The following is a 21,285-nucleotide window of genomic DNA, read 5'->3' on the forward strand; positions in this document are numbered from 1 at the left end:
TTCCCTCCTATAGGCCGTCTCATCACTGTCACTTATTACTCCAATCACTGTGGTGTCATCTGTGAATACAATGATGCTGTTGTTGTCATGTTTGGCTACACAGTCTACTACTGTGCTGTGAGGCCCACAGTGACAGGAAACCCAGAGTCACTGTACACAAACCTGACAGTGTCTGACAGAACATTTACACACTTCAGCTCAAGTTCAAGTTGAAGTTCAACATTGTTGTCATGTGTGTTTAAATACAATGAAATTCTTGTGCTTTGTGCTCTCTCTGTCTTAACACAAAGGACACAAGGACACCCCCCCCAAAAAACAGACCAACATAGACTATGTACACAGAATTCAAACATTATATACACAATATACAGTACACAATAACAAAACTATGTAAGGTGCATATGGATGCATCAACTGTTCGGCAACTTCACTGCCTGTGGAAAGAAATTATTACCGAGGTTGGTGGTGTGTGATTTGATGCTCCAGTAACGTTTTTAGGTGGAAGGAGTGAGAACAGAACATGAGCGGTGTGGTTGGTGTCCTTAATGATTTTTGGGTTTTCGTTTTGCAGCGAGTGGTGTGAATATTATGAAGTTGTGGTAGTTCCATGCCAATGATATTTGCTGCTGTTGTTTCAGTCCTTTGCAGCAGCCTGCAGTCCTGAGCAGTCAGGTTACCAAACCACACTGTGGTACAGCCTGTGAATACGCACTCCATGGTATTGAGATAAAAGTTAATAAGAGTTTATATATTCATACCAAATGTGTGCCAATGTGACGCTTCCAAAAAGATGGTCTCTGCTGTGCCTTCTTGAGGGTGCAATTGGTGTTGACAGACCATGTACTGGTGTCAGTGATGTGTAAACTGAGAACTCTAAAACTGTCCACAATTTCAACAGATTATCCAGTGATGGAAATAGGAATGTGATTTCCTTCATTCTTTCTAAAGGCAACAATGATTTCTTTTGTCTTACTGACATTTAGAGAGAGGTTGTTATCATGGCACCATATGGTTAAATCTTCCACCTCCCTCCTATAGGCCGTCTCATCACTGTCACTTATTACTCCAATCACTGTGGTGTCATCTGTGAATTCAATGATGCTGTTGTTGTCATATTTGGCTACACAGTCATGTGTAAACAGACCGTACATTAGGGGGCCTAGACATCAGCCCTGAGGCGTGCCAGTCTGAAGAACTAATGTGGATGATTATGTTTTACCTATTCTCACAGTCTTGGACGGGCCTCTCAGGAAATCAAATGAGCAATTAGAGATAGAGTTGCCCAGACCAAGACCTCCGAGTTTCAACACCAGTTTGGATGGTACAATGATATTGAAAGCAGAGCTGTAATCAATAACTTTGTCTACAACTTATGGAGATGGTTTCACATAAACCCTTCATGTAACAATTGTTACATTACATGAACATTTGACTGGTTGACTACAAATCTTTAAGATTAGTTCTGAAGTTGGTTGGAGTTTGGTTTGATAACTCATGTCTTAGTTTGTTTCTGTCCAGATAATCCAGACATTTGCAAAAGGCAGCATTTTTCTTATAAAAATTTCACAACAACTTTATACACAGTGTTGACTGTACATTTTTTTAAATGTCCATGTTATTTACAAAATATTGCACTTAGTTCACATCCACTCAAGTAAAAACAGACAACCAAACAACCCAATTCATGACTTCAAAAGATAGGTAGACAAATGTTTGATGCAACTGTAGAAGTTGAATATTAAGACGTGTTCATTGTTTTAAAGGGCAATTCCCCTCAACAGGAATATGATCTAAAATGTGTTGTAATGTCTGAACCTGTCAGCAAGCCCCGCCTTCAAATCTACCACTTAGCGTTGGAGCTAAAACCAGGTTCCACAGTGAGACACAGGAAGTCCTCTCTGGTCACTGGAGCTCATAGTTACTGAACAGAAGAGCTATGAGCTTCCTGCTCATCTCACTGCTGTTGGCTGCTATGTGCTTTGGTAGGACACAACTCTTTGTTTGCTTGTTATTAATCTGAACTTTGTCTTGTTGATTCTTTTCCTCTCACTGACACCGTCTGTTGTTGTCCCACAGAATGCAGAGCTCAAAAAGACAACGTGCTCCAACCCAAAGGAGATGTGACTGCAAGTGAGGGAGAGACAGTAACACTGGACTGTCACTATAACACCAGTGACTCAAGTCCATATCTTTACTGGTACAGACAGGCTGCAGACGACAAGCCCACATTCATTCTAAGCCGCTTTACTGTTGGATCAGGGACCACAGTGGACGGGTTCAAGGAGAGATTTGATTCCAACCTGGATTCCAGCTCAAGATCAGTTCCTCTGAAGATCCAGAGTCTGCAGCTGTCTGACTCTGCTGTGTACTACTGTGCTCTGAGGCCCACAGTGACAGGAAACTGCAGAACCTACTACACAAACCTTTGGAGGGTCTATCAAGAATCCAGAGACAACGCAACGATAAACCAGATCCACTAGAGGGCAGTATTCACATTTTAAAGTCTTTGGTTCCTTGCTGAAGAAAAACTCATTGGACAGTTTGACAAGCCAGCTTCCTACACCTGCTGATCTGTCCAATGTGTCAATACAACATTCAAAAACATTTTATTCTGCATTGAAACGTTAAACTGTCTTGATAAAGAAAAGTATTAACGTCTTCTCTAGATTCATTTAACAAATTCTGCATTGTATTCTAGTCTTAGAAGAAAAAAAACTTGATGGAAGTCAGAGCTTGGTGGTTACTTGATGGAAGTGAGACTGCTTGACTAATCCATGGGACAAGTAGCAGTGTGTATGGTGACAGGTGAGTGGTGGTGTTTAGTCATGCTTATTTAACAGGTATTCTTTCAAGACTCATTATTTTAGCACCCTGTCTTACTTTCGAACACGCATACAAAACATCGTGTTCCCTGGTCGTCACTATAAATCGTTTACCACTGTGATGAGAGTCATGACTGAGCTGGACTGGTGCATTTTCTGCAAGGCAAATGTTTTGTTCCTGATTCATTTGGCTGCCCTGGAGGAGTCGTGTCGAGAAGGAAGGGAGAGGCGGGGAACACACTCTTCTGTCGAGCTGTCAGGTTGCTTGAAAGACGAAGCGATGACAGCAAGTAGGAGAAGAACAAGCGTGCTCCTGCTGTGAAAGCACAGAGGCCTGGCTGCAATGGAAGGAGCTGTGGAGTCAAGACAAATGACATTTCTCCCAAAACTAATAGACATTTCCCTCTCCCTCCCCTCACTCTCCCTCTCTCTCTCCGCTTCTTCATCTGTGGATTGGGTACACAGAGTTTATAGCATATCGATAACATCCAGCAAAAACATGACTTTATCAATGACATTAGCACACAAAACAGGTAATATATGATGCATATCAATAGAAGGTTGATTCTGCAACTGTATGACTGTATTATGAAAAATATACATTATTGATTTAAATGAACGGCACCTAATGTAAAATATCAGATAGACGCATATTATGCTTAATCAGAAGCATATTCTGCATATGCGACTCGTGGCTTGGGGGGGGGCAGCAGGGGGCCCAGGAATAGTATTGGGGTGGCCGTGGCCACCCCTGGCCACCCCTTGGGGGCGCCATTGTGCTAATTCTGTCCCCCCGTTGTTATTTCTTCGGACAATATTACTGATGGCCGTTGTCTGTTTAAATAGAGGCACTTGATAAGGAGGACCTTTCTTTCCACAGTTTTTGTCTCTGTCATGGTTGGTGAGACTTATTGACTTTGGGTCATGTTCAGAAACCATTTAATAATTATAATGACTAATCTTATTCTATGTCGTCCTGTTTAGATCCAACACATTTATCATTTCTTATAATGTAAGAATCCCCTTATATATATATAATATTTTAGTAAAGAGAACAAAGAGGTGAAGGGTCCATCATGACATTAATTTTTAAATCTCCACCACCACAACACTACACAGACCAAGACAAGGGGAGGAGTTAGAGAACTGAATGTTAAAGACTTCCTGTTGGAACTGAAGAGCAGCTGAGTTCTTTTCACTTGGTGATTCAATACACTTCAGTCACAATGTTACTCCATTTAATCTGGCTGATGATATCTACCTTTCATTCTGGTAAATATGAGATGGAAGAACATACATCCTATTATTATCCATAAGGTATTTCCATGAACTATTGTGTTTGTAAAAATCCATGTGTCTATCTAGGGTTCTCTGAGGATTCAGTTACACCATTTCATGATAGAATTCTGGCTTTGGAAGGAGACAGGGTCACTCTCTCCTGCAACTACTCCGTCTCTTCACCGAACCTTTTCTGGTATCGACAGTACTCCAGCTCACCTCCACAGCTTCTCATCACGGACTATTCAGAGAAAGTACCAGGGTTGACTCTTAAGCATGAGAGAGAAAGAAAAGCGTTTCATCTGGAGATGTCCTCTGCTGCAGTGACAGACTCTGCTGTGTACTACTGTGCTGTGAGGCCCACAGTGACAGGAAACCCAGAGTCACTGTACAAAAACCTGACAGTGTCTGACAGAACATTTACACACTTCAGCTGCTTCTGTCATTTAACAGCAGAACAATCAAGTAGAGTTTTCATACCCACATAATGAAAATAATGGAAACAAGTTCATAACTGGACTAATGTTTTTGCCCTTTGTTATGATACAACCGTCTTTATTTTTAAGTTTAACAAAATATAATTTCTTGTTCATTCGGTTGGAACTGGATTAGTGTTTTCTTTCCCTCCTCCATGTATTTTGTTACTATAACTGTGGATGAGATGTGGTCATGGCTTTGATGCATCTTCAGGACACCATCAGGATACCATTTGACAATGTTCATGATCAATGTTTCTCATTAACTTGATAGAGACGGTTGGACCTCCACCTTCCTATGACATTAGTTACATCACATGAATGACTGACTTCAAGCCTTTAACTTTAGTTTTCATGGTGGCTGGAGTCTGGTTTCATGACTCATATCTTTGTTTACTTGTTGTCATTTAGTCCATTCAGGTTCTTCATAGTGATGAAGAGTCATGTAGAGCTGAGTGGAATCACAGCTGAATCCTCAGAGATACACTGAGATGCTAAAAGTTCTTCAAATTATGAAAACAGATCAACAGTCTGAGGATGATTTTAGGTTTCAGACATCTACAATTAAAATGATGAGGGAAAAACAAACCTTTATTTCTTTCCAAACACTCCATCAACTTTGCTGTGATTCCATCAGTTTATTAGCACATCACACCCACACTCTTTAATGACACAGGATGAATGTGCTTTTCCAATACAAAGATTTCTGCATTTTTATTATCTATGTTATTCACAACACAATGCAATTATTCTTCTGGTTTTCTCCATAAAATGCAAAAGAAAAAAACAAAAACAAAAAACAAAACAAATCAAAAACAAAAACAAAATCCAAATAATAAATAGCTCAAATTTTAAATATTTGAATATTAAATGTCCTTCATTTCCAAAGATGAACCAAAATGGATTCAACTTTATACGAATCACATAAATAAGAACAACATAATACGTGTTGATTGTTTTAAAGACAATTCCCCTCAACAGGAATATGATGTAACTTATAAATTTTAACTTATTTTAAACTTATTTTTAGCTGGGTCTTCATGTGTGTATATCTTATACTGTGTTTGCTGTGTTTGTCTGTGTCTGTCTTGCACTGTTTGGTGAAGCCACAGCCCTCATTTCCTTTTTAACATGTGCCTGCACATTGTTTTTAATGACAATAAAATTGAATTGAATTGAATTGAAAGTAAAACGTGTTTTACTGTCTGAACCTGTCAGCAGCAGTAATAACAGGGGATTGGTCATCAGCCCTGTCACTCTGAACAAGCCCCGCCTTCAAATCTACCACTTGGTGTTGGAGCTAAAACCAGGTTCCACAGTGAGACACAGGAAGTCCTCTCTGGTCACTGGAGCTCATAGTTACTGAACAGAAGAGCTATGAGCTTCCTGCTCATCTCACTGCTGTTGGCTGCTATGTGCTTTGGTAGGACACAACTCTTGGTTTGCTTGTTATTAATCTGAACTTTGTCTTGTTGATTCTTTTCCTCACACTGACACCGTCTGTTGTTGTCCCACAGAATGCAGAGCTCAAAAAGACAACGTGCTCCAAACCAAAGGAGGTGTGACTGTTAGTGAGGGAGAGACAGTAACACTGGACTGTCACTATAACACCAGTGGCTCAAATACAAATCTTTACTGGTACAGACAGGCTGCAGACGACAAGCCCACATTCATTCTGAGCCGCTCTAGGTTTGGATCAGGGACCACAGCGGACGGGTTCAAGGAGAGATTTGATTCCAGCCTGGATTCCAGCTCAAGATCAGTTCCTCTGAAGATCCAGAGTCTGCAGCTGTCTGACTCTGCTGTGTACTACTGTGCTCTGAGGCCCACAGTGACAGGAAACTGCAAGACGTACTACACAAACCTTTAGAGTGTCTATCAAGAATCCAGAGACAGCGCAACGATAAACCAGATCCACTAGAGGGCAGTATTCACATTTTAAAGTCATTGGTTCTTGTTGAAGAAAAACACCTTGGACAGTTTGACAAGCCAGCTTCCTACAACTGCTGATTTGTCCAATGTGTCAATCCAACATTCAAAAACATTTGATTCTGCATTGAAACGTTAAACTGTCTTGATAAAGAAAAGTATGAATGTCTTCTGTAGATTCGTTTAACAAATTCTGCATTGTATTCTAGTCTTAGAAGAAAAATAACTTGATGGAAGTCAGAGCTTGGTGGTTCCTTGATGGAAGCGAGACTGCTTGACTAATCCATGGGACAAGTAGCAGTGTGTATGGTGACAGGTGAGTGGTGGTGTTTAGTCCTGCTTATTTAACAGCTATTCTTTCAAGACTCATTATTTTAGCTCCCTGTCTTACTTTTGAACACGCATACAAAACATGGTGTTCCCTGGTCGTCACTATAAACCGTTCACCACTGTGATGAGAGTCATCACTTCTGTTCACTTGACAGTGAGGAGTTCCACCAGGGGGAGTTAGTGCGTGGGAGGATCACGCTAATCCCCCCCCTCCCCCCCCCCGACCAGGCACCCCGATCGACCAGAGGAGGCGCTAGTGCAGCGACCAGGACACATTCCCACATCCGGCTTCCCACTCGCAGACACGGCCAATTGTGTCTGTAGGGAGCAAGCCGGAGGTAACACGGGGACTCGAACCGGCGATCCCCGTGTTGCTAACCAACGGAATAGTCCCCTACGCTACCCGGACGCCCTGAGAGTAGTCATTTTAAATGAAGGGATTATTTGGTTTTAAACCACAATAGTTGGTTTCTACCTTGTCTGTTCTTCACATGGCTTGTGGGCCTGTACGTTCACTGAATGTTGTGCTGGAATGTAACGTGCAAAGCAAGATGCTTTATTTATGCATTTATTTATTTATTCTCTTCTTTTAACTTGTGTGAATGTTGATCCTTCGCCTGGTCTGTGAGTGAGTCTGCATGCATGGCCAAACGATGGCGCCAGTGTGCATCTCTTGCCCATGTACTGATCTGTCTGTTGTCTCTGACATACGGCTGCTTGCTGCTTGTGTGTGAGCTTGTGTATTGTCTGGGTAGATTGTGGAACTGAATTGTCCTTCTGGGATAAATAAAGTTGTCTGAATCTGAAGTACACAGTACAGACAAAACATGTGGTTCTGTTGATAGTGAGCATCAGGTATATTAAATACACATTGGGTCAGCACATGTTCAGCAGGTAGATTTTACACTTGACCGAGTAAATGCCCCCATTGGTAATGTCCACCGACATAAAAGAGTGGCTGGGGGGTGAACAATGTCCACATCATTCACTTTTTCAGGTTCGGTCTATCTTAAAAGTGTTTGGTCTTTTCAGTAATATAATCACCAATGTTACTCTGGAAAACGTTACAAAGACAGTTCCCCATGTGTTTTATTTATTTACTCCTCCTGTGAACCATTCCAAAAGGAGAACAACTCTCTCCAACTGTTGTCAGCTTCAGTCATCTCACTCTTCGGCCCCTCCTCAGCCTCCAATAGAGGAAAGCTTCTCAGGTCAGTAAGAAAGGCTTCTGCTGCTCCGTGGATTCTTGCAGGGGAAGCAGTCAGGCCGTCCTTTGCCTCAATACACTGCAGAGCAGGAATGGACCTGTGTGTCCACACATCCTTGATGAGTTCATCAAACTGTTGGTGATGACATGTTTCAGCATGTCATCACCTTCAAGGGCACATAGACAAGAGTGCTGCCGCTGACTGGGGTGACGTGTCTGAAACCCAAACAATCTCTTTAATGACAACTAAGTGAAGACCTCATTCATCAGCAATAAAATCAGATGTCAGAGTTTCAAGTAAAATAAAACTGCCGGGAGCTTTGGGGACATCACGTTCATCAGAAACAGTCAGAGAAGTGTTGGATGGGGGTGATGGGGGAGGAGAGGGAGGAGAGTAAGTCAGCAGGTCTTCTGTTTCATCTGATAGTGAAAAAACGTGTGATTCAGTGTAGATATGCAACTGCATCCACTTTGGACATCAGCCGGTTGGGTTCTTCAGTCATGACGTCATCAAAGTGACTTCGTCAGCCTCTGAGACAAAGACACTGACAGTCTCCTAGATGAATGATGACACGTTTCTCCCATGAAACCTTGTGTCCAGATGAACTGATTCAACTTTTCTGGGATTCTACACCTGGATGATTGAGCAGGCGTCACCATATTCATGTGTAGTATTCTAGTTTTAGAAGAAACACAACAATAAATCCCATACTGTCTCACATATAAACCCAACCACAAAAGATAAACTACATGATGACAGGAGAAGAAAGACAACCTGAAGGTAATATAAAATATTTAATAATAATAACTCTATTCTATCAACATTCCTTAAAGATGAGATTATTCTTAAACCATGATTAATTGATTGTTTTATTTGAATATTCTTGCTAAACCTATCTGGACAGTGACTTGTAATGACCTGTCAGAGTTGATCCAGTCATTGTTTCCTCTTCAGCAGGAAGTGCAGTTTGACAGACAGGGAAACAGATCAGATCTCTGAAACCAGCACATCTTTAACTAGGTGATTGTTGCTGTGCCACAGTTTCTGTTTGACGTCTGACATCAGCCATGCAGTTCCTCCTACCACTTGTTTTATTCACTGGCTTTACTGGTAAGAAACACTTTGGCAGCTCAGTATTTGTTAACCTATGAATCCCTTTTTAACAGAAAAAACAATGAGATAGATTCCATATATGACATGATTATTGACTTTTTAATCATTTCTTCCCATCTGCAGGTTCCAGTTATCAGCAAACCATCCAGTCCCTCCAAGACAGAGTACATGGTCTAGAAGGTGCCAAAGTTACTCTCTCCTGTAAATACTCCTCAGCAAACTACTTATTTTGGTATCGCCAGGATGCAGGAGAACCACCACAGTTTCTAATATCCTCCTATAAATCAGGTTCAATAATGAACAGAGCAGATACAAACTCCAGACTGTCTGTTAAAGTGAATGAGACTCAAATGGATGTGGAGATGTCCTCTGCTGCAGTGACAGACTCTGCTGTGTACTACTGTGCTGTGAGGCCCACAGTGACAGGAAACCCAGAGTCACTGTACACAAACCTGACAGTGTCTGACAGAACATTTACACACTTCAGCTGCTTCTGTCATTTAACAGCAGATCAATCAGCAGATCAATCAAGGTAATTAAAAACAGCGTTTAGTATCGTATCTAGTAGTTAGTATCTCTAACCATAGCATGGCCATGGAGGATCCTTGTTTCTGGTTGATGGAAGGTTTGCGTCAAAACCTTTTAATGCACACATAGTTCAGCTCAAGGTTAAATATTGTTACAAATTCACACGCAGGGCAAAAAGTTAGTGTTAAACATGTTGAATTAGTATTGACTCCAATTAACATTCAACATTTTAGCTTAACGGCTAACTTTTTGTTCAAAATATTTTACCACTGAGTTTAAAACAATCATTACAAAAAATTAAATGTTCTTCTAATATCTTGCCAAGTGATCATTGTATAAGCAGAATATTTCAATCCAAGTTGTGTGATAAAGACATTTTACATTCTCCACTTTGTGTCATGTGGTTCTTTATTTTGTATTGTAGTTTAAAATACTTTCACGGATAACTTGACATGGATTATTTCTTGCTAATTCTGTCCCCCCTCTGTTATTTCTTAGGAAAATATTACTGATGGTCATTGTCTGTTTAAATAGAGGCACTTGACAAGGAGGACCTTTCTTTCCACAGTTTTTGTCTCTGTCATGGTTGGTGAGACTTATTGACTTTGAATCATGTTCAAAAACCAATTAATAATTATAATGACTAATCTTATTCTATGTCGTCCTTTTTAGAGCAACATATTTATCATTTCTTAAAATGTAAGAATCCCCTTATTTATTTATTTTTTAGCAAAGAGAACAAAGAGGTGAAGGGTCCATCATGACATTAATTTCTAAACCTCCACCACTATAACACTACACAGACCAAGACAAGGGGAGGAGTTAGAGAACTGAATGTCAAAGACTTCATTATGGAACTGAAGAGGTGCTGAGTTATTTTCACTTGGTGATTCAATACACTTCAGTCATGATGTTACTCCATTTAATCTGGCTGATGATATCTACCTTTCATACTGGTAAATATGAAATGGAACAAAATATATCATAATATTATCCATAAGGTATTTCCATGAACTATTGTGTTTGTAAAATCCATGTGTCTATCTAGGGTTCTCTGAGGATTCAGTTACACCATTTCATGACAGAATTCTGGCTTTGGAAGGAGACAGGGTCACTCTCTCCTGCAACTACTCTGTCTCTACACAGAACCTCTACTGGTATCGACAGTACTCCAGCTCACCTCCACAGCTTCTCATCACGGACTATTCAGAGAAAGTACCAGGGTTGACTTTTAAGCATGAGAGAGAAAGAAAAGCGTTTCATCTGGAGATGTCCTCTGCTGCAGTGACAGACTCTGCTGTGTACTACTGTGCTGTGAGGCCCACAGTGACAGGAAACCCAGAGTCACTGTACACAAACCTGACAGTGTCTGACAGAACATTTACACACTTCAGCTGCTTCTGTCATTTAACAGCAGAACAATCAAGTAGAGTTTTCATACTCACATAATGAAAATAATGTATCAGAGTTCATAATTGGACTAATGTTTTTGCCCTTTGTTAAAATATAGCCATATTTATTTTTAAGTTTAGCTAAATATAACTTCTTGTTCATTCAGTGGAACTGAATTAGTGTTTTCTTTCCCTCTATGTATTTTGTTACTATAACTGTGGATGAGATGTGGTCATGGCTTTGGTGCATCTTCAGGACACCATCAGGATACTATTTGACAATGTTCATGATCAATGTTTCTCATTAACTTGATAGAGACGGTTGGACCTCCACCTTCCTATGACATTAGTTACATCACATGAATGACTGACTTCAAGCCTTTAACTTTAGTTTTCATGTTGGCTGGAGTCTGGTTTCAGGACTCATATCTTTGTTTACTTGTTGTCATTTAGTCCATTCAGGTTCTTCATAGTGATGAAGAGTCATGTAGAGCTGAGTGGAATCACAGCTGAATCCTCAGAGATACACTGAGATGCTAAAAGTTCTTCAAATTATGAAAACAGATCAACAGTCTGAAGATGATTTTAGGTTTCAGACATCTACAATTAAAATGATGAGGAAAAACAAACCTTTATTTCTTTCCAAATACTCCATCAACTTTGCTGTGATTCCATCAGTTTATTAGCACATCACACCCCACACTCTTTAATGACACAGGATGAATGTACTTTTCCAAAACAAAGATTTCTGAATTTTTATTATCTATGTTATTCATAACACAACGCAATTATTCTTCAGGTGTTCTTCATAAAAGGCAAAAGAAAAAAAAACAAAAACAAAACACAAACAAAAACAAAATCCAAATAACAAATAGCTCAAATTTTAAACATTTGAATATTAAATGTCTTTCATTTTCAAAGATGAACCAAAATGGATTCAACTTTATAAGAATCACATAAATAAGAACAACATAATACGTATTGAATGTTTTAAAGACAAGTCCCCTCAACAGGAATATGATGTATCTTATAACTTTTAACTTATTTTAAACTTATTTTTAGCTGGGTCTTCATGTGTGTATATCTTATACTGTGTTTGCTGTGTTTGTCTGTGTCTGTCTTGCACTGTTTGGTGAAGCCACAGCCCTCATTTCATTTTTAACATGTGCCTGCACATTGTTTTTAATGAATATAAAATTGAATTGAATGTAAAACGTGTTTTACTGTCTGAACCTGTCAGCAGCAGTAATAACAGGGGATTGGTCATCAGCCCTGTCACTCTGAACAAGCCCCTCCTTCAAATCTACCACTTAGTGTTGGAGCTAAAACCAGGTTCCACAGTGAGACACAGCAAGTCCTCTCTGGTCACTGGAGCTCATAGTTACTGAACAGAAGAGCTATGAGCTTCCTGCTCATCTCACTGCTGTTGGCTGCTATGTGCTTTGGTAGGACACAACTCTTGGTTTGCTTGTTATTAATCTGAACTTTGTCTTGTTGATTCTTTTCCTCACACTGACACCGTCTGTTGTTGTCCCACAGAATGCAGAGCTCAAAAAGACAACGTGCTCCAACCCAAAGGAGATGTGACTGTTAGTGAGGGAGAGACAGTAACACTGGACTGTCACTATAACACCAGTGGCGCAAGTACATATCTTTTCTGGTACAGACAGGCTGCAAACGACAAGCCCACATTCATTCTGAGCCGCATTACTGCTGAATCAGGGACCACAGCGGACGGGTTCAAGGAGAGATTTGATTCCAGACTGGATTCCAGCTCAAGATCAGTTCCTCTGAAGATCCAGAGTCTGCAGCTGTCTGACTCTGCTGTGTACTACTGTGCTCTGAGGCCCACAGTGACAGGAAACTGCAAGACGTACTACAAAAACCTTTAGAGTGTATATCAAGAATCCAGAGACAACGCAATGATAAACCAGATCCACTAGAGGGCAGTATTCACATTTTAAAGTCTTTGGTTCCTTGCTGAAGGAAAACACCTTGGACAGTTTGACAAGCGAGCTTCCTACAACTGCTGATTTAACCAATGTGTCAATACAACATTCAAAAACATTTGATTCTGCATTGAAACGTTAAACTGTCTTGATAAAGAAAAGTATTAATGTCTTCTGTAGATTCGTTTAACAAATTCTGCATTGTATTCTAGTCTTAGAAGAAAAATAACTTGATGGAAGTCAGAGCTTGGTGGTTCCTTGATGGAAGCGAGACTGCTTGACTAATCCATGGGACAAGTAGCAGTGTGTATGGTGACAGGTGAGTGGTGGTGTTTAGTCCTGCTTATTTAACAGCTATTCTTTCAAGACTCATTATTTTAGCTCCCTGTCTTACTTTTGAACCCGCATACAAAACATGGTGTTCCCTGGTCGTCACTATAAACCGTTCACCACTGTGATGAGAGTCATCACTTCTGTTCACTTGACAGTGAGGAGTTCCACCAGGGGGAGTTAGTGCGTGGGAGGATCACGCTAATCCCCCCCCCCCGACCAGGCGCCCCGATCGACCAGAGGAGGCGCTAGTGCAGCGACCAGGACACATTCCCACATCCGGCTTCCCACTCGCAGACACGGCCAATTGTGTCTGTAGGGAGCAAGCCGGAGGTAACACGGGGACTCGATCCAGCGATCCCCGTGTTGCTAAGCAACGGAATAGTCCGCTACGCTACCCGGACGCCCTGAGAGTAGTCATTTTAAATGAAGGCTTTATTTGGTTTTAAACCACAACAGTTGGTTTCTACCTTGTCTGTTCTTCACATGGCTTGTGGGCCTGTACGTTCACTGAATGTTGTGCTGGAATGTAACGTGCAATGTATCTTAGGATGCTTTATTTGTTTGTTTGTTTGTTTGTTTATTTCTTAATTTATTTATTCTTTTAATTTGTAATTTGTGATATTGGGCTATACAAACCAAATTGACTTGACTTGACTGTGCATTTTTATCTTTCGCCTGGTCCTCGTGTGAGTCTTATTGGATGGCCACACGATGGCGCCAGTGTGCATCTCTTGCCCATGTACTGTTCTGTCTCTTGTCTCTGACATACTGCTGCTTGCTGCTTGTGTGTGAGCTTGTGTATGGTCTGGGTAGATTGTGGAACTGAATTGTCCTTCTGGGAGAAATAAAGTTGTCTGAATGTGAATCTGAAGTACACAGTGCAGACAAACCTTATGGCTCTGCTGAGAGTGAGCATCAGGTATTTTAAGTACACATTGGGTCAGCACATGTTCAACAGGTTGATTTTACACTTGGCCCAACCAATGCCCCCATTCATAATGTACCCCCCACCCCCAAAACAAAAGAAAAAAGAAAAAGAAGAGTGGCTGATAACACTGGAGGGTGAACATTTTCAGCATGATGGGGGAGATGTTGGGGGAGGAGAGGGTGGAGAGTAAGTCAGCAGATCTGCTGTTTCATCTGATAGTGAAAAAACGTGTGATTCAGTGTGGATATGCAACTGCATCCACTTTGGACATCAGCCGGTTGGTTTCTTCAGTCATGACGTCATCAAAGTGACTTCGTCAGCCTCTGAGACAAAGAGACTGACAGTCTCCTAGATGAATGATGACACGTTTCTCCCATGAAACCTTGTGTCCAGATGAACTGATTCAACTTTTCTGGGATTCTACACCTGGATGATTGAGCAGGCACCAACATATTCATGTGTAGTATTCTAGTTTTAGAAGAAACACAACAATAAATCCCATACTGTCTCACATATAAACCCAACCACAAAAGATAAACTACATGATGACAGGAAAAGAAAGACAACCTGAAGGTAATATAAAATATTTAATAATAACTCTATTCTATCAAAATACCTTAAAGATTAGATTATCCTTAAACCAGGATATCTTGATTGTTTTATTTGAATATCCTTGCTAAACCTATCTGGAGAGTGGATTGTAATAAGCTGTCAGAGTTGATCCAGTCATTGTTTCCTCTTCAGCAGGAAGTGGAGTTTGACAGACAGGGAAACAGATCAGATCTCTGAAACCAGCACATCTTTAACTAGGTGATTGTTGCTGTGCCACAGTTTCTGTTTGACGTCTGACATCAGCCATGCAGTTCCTCCTACCACTTGTTTTATTCACTGGCTTTACTGGTAAGAAACACTTTGGCAGCTCAGTATTTGTTAAACTATGAATCCCTTTTTAACAGAAAAAATAATGATGTAGATTCAATATGACATGATTATTGACTTTTTAATCATTTCTTCCCATCTGCAGGTTCCAGTTATCAGCAAACCATCCAGTCCCTCCAAGACAGAGTACATGGTCTAGAAGGTGCCAAAGTTACTCTCTCCTGTAAATACTCCTCAGCAGACTACTTATTTTGGTATCGCCAGGACGCAGGAGAACCACCACAGTTTCTAATATCCTCCTATAAATCAGGTTCATCAATAAACAGAGCAGATACAAACTCCAGACTGTCTGTTGAAGTGAATGAGACTCAAATGGATGTGGAGATGTCCTCTGCTGCAGTGACAGACTCTGCTGTGTACTACTGTGCTGTGAGGCCCACAGTGACAGGAAACCCAGAGTCACTGTACACAAACCTGACAGTGTCTGACAGAACATTTACACACTTCAGCTGCTTCTGTCCTTTAACAGCTGATCAATCAAGTAGAGTTTTAATATCAGCTCACTAGAAACAAGGTGAGATATTTAGTATCTCTAATCATAGCATGGCCATGGAGGATCCTTGTTTCTGGTTGATGGAAGGTTTGCGTCAAAACCTTTTAATGCACACATAGTTCAGCTCAAGGTTAAATATTGTTATAAATTCACACGCAGGACAAGAAGTTGCTGCACAACATGTTGAATTAGTATTGAGTCCAATTAACATTCAACATTTTAGCTTAATGGCTAACTTTTTGTTCATAATATTTTACTGCTCACTTCAAAACATTAGTTACAAAAAATTAAATGTTTTTCTTCTAATATCTTGCCAAGTGATCATTCTATAAGCAGAATAATTCAACCGAAGTTATGTGATAAAGAATTTTTACATTCTGCACTTTGTGTCATGTGGTTCTTTATTTTGTATTGTAGTTTAAGATACTTTCACGCATAACTTGACATGGATTATCTCTTGCTAATTCAGTCACGCCCCCAGAGAATGTTCATAGGGGTGGCCAAATGGGGCCACTGAAAATCTTGGGGTGGCACACCAAAACCAAAAGCCATGACTGAATTTCAGGAATTCTATTATGCTGTTGTAGTATACTGTATAGGCTAATCGAAAACTGCCAACATGAGAGTTAAGGAATCGCCTACTGAAATACTTTGGTTTCTTGTTTTTTACAGTTAATGTTACTACATATCTGATGTGCATAGACTAATACTGGTACAGTTAACATTTTGAGTTCCACAACAGTTCTGTTTTAATGTGTTATGTATCTGTATATATTGTAAAGTGTTAGATGATTCATTGTTAGATTGTGTATGTGTGACGCAGTGACGGACGATCAGAAGCGACTGGCTGCCTGGCTATGCATTTGTTACTTTCTTTGACATGAATTATTATGAAAAATATACATTATTGATTTAAATGAACGGCACCTAATGTAAAATATCAGATAGAAGGATATTATGGTTAATCAGAAGCATATTCTGCAAATGCGACTTGTGGCTGGGGGGGAGGGGGGCAGCAGGGGGGCCAGGGATAGTATCAGGGTGGCCGTGGCCACCCCTGGCCACACCTTGGGGGCGCCACTGTGCTAATTCTGTCCCCCCTTTGTTATATCTTAGGAAAATATTACTGATGGCCATTGTCTGTTTAAATAGAGGCACTCTATAAGGAGGACCTTTCTTTCCACAGTTTTTGTCTCTGTCATGGTTGGTGAGACTTATTGACTTTGGGTCATGTTCAGAAACCATTTAATAATTATAATGACTAATGTTATTCTATGCCGTCCTGTTTAGAACAACACATTTATCATTTCTTATAATGTAAGAATTCCCTTATATATATTTTAGTAAAGAGAACAAAGAGGTGAAGTGTTTGTTGTCAATGTTTTTCATAACACAATGCAAATCTTCTTCAGGTTTCCTCCATAAAAGACAAAAAAAAATCTAAATACTTTAATATCTACAATATTAAATTTGTGATTCATTTGCAAGGATTCAACAACATGCATTCAACTTTACATGAATCACACAAACAATAATAACATAACACTTGTTCATTGTTTCAAGACAATTCCCCTCAACAGGAATATGGTGTAAAATGTGTTGTACTGTCTGAACCTGTCAGCAGCAGTAATAACAGGGGATTGGTCATCAGCCCTGTCACTCTGAACAAGCCCATCCTTCGAATCTACCACTTAGTGTTGGAGCTAAAACAAGGTTCCACAGTGAGACACAGGAAGTCCTCTCTGGTCCCTGGAGCTCATAGTTACTGAACAGAAGAGCTATGAGCTTCCTGCTCATCTCACTGCTGTTGGCTGCTATGTGCTTTGGTAGGACACAACTCTTTGTTTGCTTGTTATTAATCTGAACTTTGTCTTATTGATTCTTTTCCTCAAACTGACACCGTCTGTTGTTGTCCCACAGAATGCAGAGCTCAGAAAGACAACGTGCTCCAACCCAAAGGAGATGTGACTGTTGGTGAGGGAGAGACAGTAACACTGGACTGTCACTATAACACCAGTGACCCAGGTCCATCTCTTTTCTGGTACAGACAGGCTGCAGACGACAAGCCCAAATTCATTCTGAGCCGCTCTAGGTTTGGATCAGGGAACACAGCGGACGGGTTCAAGGAGAGATTTGATTCGAGCCTGGATTCCAGCTCAAGATCAGTTCCTCTGAAGATCCAGAGTCTGCAGCTGTCTGACTCTGCTGTGTACTACTGTGCTCTGAGGCCCACAGTGACAGGAAACTGCAAGACGTACTACAAAAACCTTTAGAGTGTCTATCAAGAATCCAGAGACAGCGCAATGATAATCCAGATCCACTAGAGGGCAGTATTCACATTTTAAAGACTTTGGTTCCTTGCTGAAGAAAAACACATTGGACAGTTTGACAAGCCAGCTTCCTACAACTGCTGATTTGTCCAATGTGTCAATCCAACATTCAAAAACATTTGATTCTGCATTGAAACGTTAAACTGTCTTGATAAAGAAAAGTATGAATGTCTTCTGTAGATTCGTTTAACAAATTCTGCATTGTATTCTAGTCTTAGAAGAAAAATAACTTGATGGAAGTCAGAGCTTGGTGGTTCCTTGATGGAAGCGAGACTGCTTGACTAATCCATGGGACAAGTAGCAGTGTGTATGGTGACAGGTGAGTGGTGGTGTTTAGTCCTGCTTATTTAACAGCTATTCTTTCAAGACTCATTATTTTAGCTCCCTGTCTTACTTTTGAACACGCATACAAAACATGGTGTTCCCTGGTCGTCACTATAAATCGTTCACCACTGTGATGAGAGTCATCACTTCTGTTCACTTGACAGTGAGGAGTTCCACCAGGGGGAGTTAGTGCGTGGGAGGATCACGCTAATCCCCCCCCCCCCGACCAGGCGCCCCGATCGACCAGAGGAGGCGCTAGTGCAGCGACCAGGACACATTCCCACATCCGGCTTCCCACTCGCAGATACGGCCAATTGTGTCTGTAGGGAGCAAGCCGGAGGTAACACGGGGACTCGATCCGGCGATCCCCGTGTTGCTAAGCAACGGAATAGTCCGCTACGCTACCCGGACGCCCTGAGAGTAGTCATTTTAAATGAAGGCTTTATTTGGTTTTAAACCACAATAGTTGGTTTCTACCTTGTCTGTTCTTCACATGGCTTGTGGGCCTGTACGTTCACTGAATGTTGTGCTGGAATGTAACGTGCAATGTATCTTAGGATGCTTTATTTATTTGTTTATTTGTTTGTTTGTTTCTTCATTTATTTCTTCTTTTAATTTGTAATTTGTGATATTGGGCTATACAAACCAAATTGACTTGACTTGACTGTGCAGTTTTATCTTTCGCCTGGTCCTCGTGTGAGTCTGCTTGGATGGCCACACGATGGCGCCAGTGTGCATCTCTTGCCCATGTACTGTTCTGTCTCTTGTCTCTGACATACTGCTGCTTGCTGCTTGTGTGTGAGCTTGTGTATGGTCTGGGTAGATTGTGGAACTGAATTGTCCTTCTGGGGGAAATAAAGTTGTCTGAATGTGAATCTGAAGTACACAGTGCAGACAAACCTTATGGCTCTGCTGAGAGTGAGCATCAGGTATTTTAAGTACACATTGGGTCAGCACATGTTCAACAGGTTGATTTTACACTTGGCCCAGCAAATGCCCCCATTCATAATGTACCCCCCCACCCCCAAAACAAAAGAAAAAAGGAAAAGAAGAGTGGCTGATAACACTGGAGGGTGAACATTTTCAGCATGATGGGGGAGATGTTGGGGGAGGAGAGGGTGGAGAGTAAGTCAGCAGATCTGCTGTTTCATCTGATAGTGAAAAAACGTGTGATTCAGTGTAGATATGCAACTGCATCCACTTTGGACATCAGCCGCTTGGTTTCTTCAGTCATGACGTCATCAAAGTGACTTCGTCAGCCTCTGAGACAAAGAGACTGACAGTCTCCTAGATGAATGATGACACGTTTCTCCCATGAACCTTGTGTCCAGATGAACTGATTCAACTTTTCTGGGATTCTACACCTGGATGATTGAGCAGGCATCAACATATTCATGTGTAGTATTCTAGTTTTAGAAGAAACACAACAATAAATCCCATACTGTCTCAAATATAAACCCAACCACAAAAGATAAACTACATGATGACAGGAGAAGAAAGCCAACCTGAAGGTAATATAAAATATTTAATAATAATAACTCTATTCTATCAACATTCCTTTAAGGTGAGATTATCCTTAAGACATGATTAATTGATTGTTTTATTTGAATATTCTTGCTAAACCTATCTGGACAGTGGATTGTAATAACCTGTCACAGTTGATCCAGTCATTGTTTCCTCTTCAGCAGGAAGTGGAGTTTGACAGACAGGGAAACAGATCAGATCTCTGAAACCAGCACATCTTTAACTAGGTGATTGTTGCTGTGCCACAGTTTCTGTTTGACGTCTGACATCAGCCATGCAGTTCCTCCTACCACTTGTTTTATTCACTGGCTTTACTGGTAAGAAACACTTTGGCAGCTCAGTATTTGTTAAACTATGAATCCCTTTTTAACAGAAATAATAATGAGATAGATTCAATATATGACATGATTATTGACTTTTTAATCATTTCTTCCCATCTGCAGGTTCCAGTTATCAGCAAACCATCCAGTCCCTCCAAGACAGAGTACATGGTCTAGAAGGTGCCAAAGTTACTCTCTCCTGTAAATACTCCTCAGCAAACTACTTATTTTGGTATCGCCAGGACTCAGGAGAACCACCACAGTTTCTAATATCCTCCTATAAATCAGGTTCATCAATAAACAGAGCAGATACAAACTCCAGACTGTCTGTTGAAGTGAATGAGACTCAAATGGAAGTGGAGATGTCCTCTGCTACAGTGACAGACTCTGCTGTGTACTACTGTGCTGTGAGGCCCACAGTGACAGGAAACCCAGAGTCACTGTACACAAACCTGACAGTGTCTGACAGAACATTTACACACTTCAGCTGCTTCTGTCATTTAACAGCTGATCAATCAAGTAGAGTTTTAATATCAGCTCACTAGAAACAAGGTGAGATATTTAGTATCTCTAATCATAGCATTACCATGGAGGATCCTTGTTTCTGGTTGATGGAAGGTTTGCGTCAAAACCTTTTAATGCACACATAGTTCAGCTCAAGGTTAAATATTGTTATAAATTCACACGCAGGACAAGAAGTTGCTGCACAACATGTTGAATTAGTATTGAGTCCAATTAACATTCAACATTTTAGCTTAATGGCTAACTTTTTGTTCATAATATTTTACTGCTCACTTCAAAACATTAGTTACAAAAAATTAAATGTTTTTCTTCTAATATCTTGCCAAGTGATCATTCTATAAGCAGAATAATTCAACCGAAGTTGTGTGATAAAGAATTTTTACATTCTCCACTTTGTGTCATGTGGTTCTTTATTTTGTATTGTAGTTTAAAATACTTTCACGCATAACTTGACATGGCTTATCTCTTGCTAATTCAGTCACGCCCCCAGAGAATGTTCATAGGGGTGGCCAAATGGGGCCACTGAAAATCTTGGGGTGGCACACCAA

The 21,285-nt window shown here is 40.6% G+C and overlaps 3 gene segments (V, D, J or C); all 3 read left to right on the forward strand.

Annotated features, from left to right (window-relative positions):
* Positions 1 to 1,963: 1,963 nt before the first annotated feature.
* On the forward strand, positions 1,964 to 9,333 carry LOC130124532 (T cell receptor alpha variable 19-like; the record flags this gene model as incomplete). The annotated part of the segment is given in 3 exon segments: positions 1,964 to 1,982; positions 2,077 to 2,432; positions 9,280 to 9,333. Coding segments are annotated over 3 exon segments (429 nt in total), but the record flags the coding sequence as incomplete, so codon positions are not given.
* Positions 9,334 to 12,501: 3,168 nt separating this feature from the next.
* On the forward strand, positions 12,502 to 15,363 carry LOC130124533 (T cell receptor alpha variable 18-like; the record flags this gene model as incomplete). The annotated part of the segment is given in 3 exon segments: positions 12,502 to 12,520; positions 12,615 to 12,934; positions 15,310 to 15,363. Coding segments are annotated over 3 exon segments (393 nt in total), but the record flags the coding sequence as incomplete, so codon positions are not given.
* A 2,161-nt stretch (positions 15,364 to 17,524) lies between these two features.
* On the forward strand, positions 17,525 to 20,392 carry LOC130124535 (T cell receptor alpha variable 14/delta variable 4-like; the record flags this gene model as incomplete). The annotated part of the segment is given in 3 exon segments: positions 17,525 to 17,543; positions 17,638 to 17,957; positions 20,339 to 20,392. Coding segments are annotated over 3 exon segments (393 nt in total), but the record flags the coding sequence as incomplete, so codon positions are not given.
* Between the last annotated feature and the right edge of the window lie 893 nt (positions 20,393 to 21,285).

This window comes from Lampris incognitus, chromosome 14, assembly GCF_029633865.1.
Source record: "Lampris incognitus isolate fLamInc1 chromosome 14, fLamInc1.hap2, whole genome shotgun sequence".
Taxonomy (NCBI): Eukaryota; Metazoa; Chordata; class Actinopteri; order Lampriformes; family Lampridae; genus Lampris; species Lampris incognitus.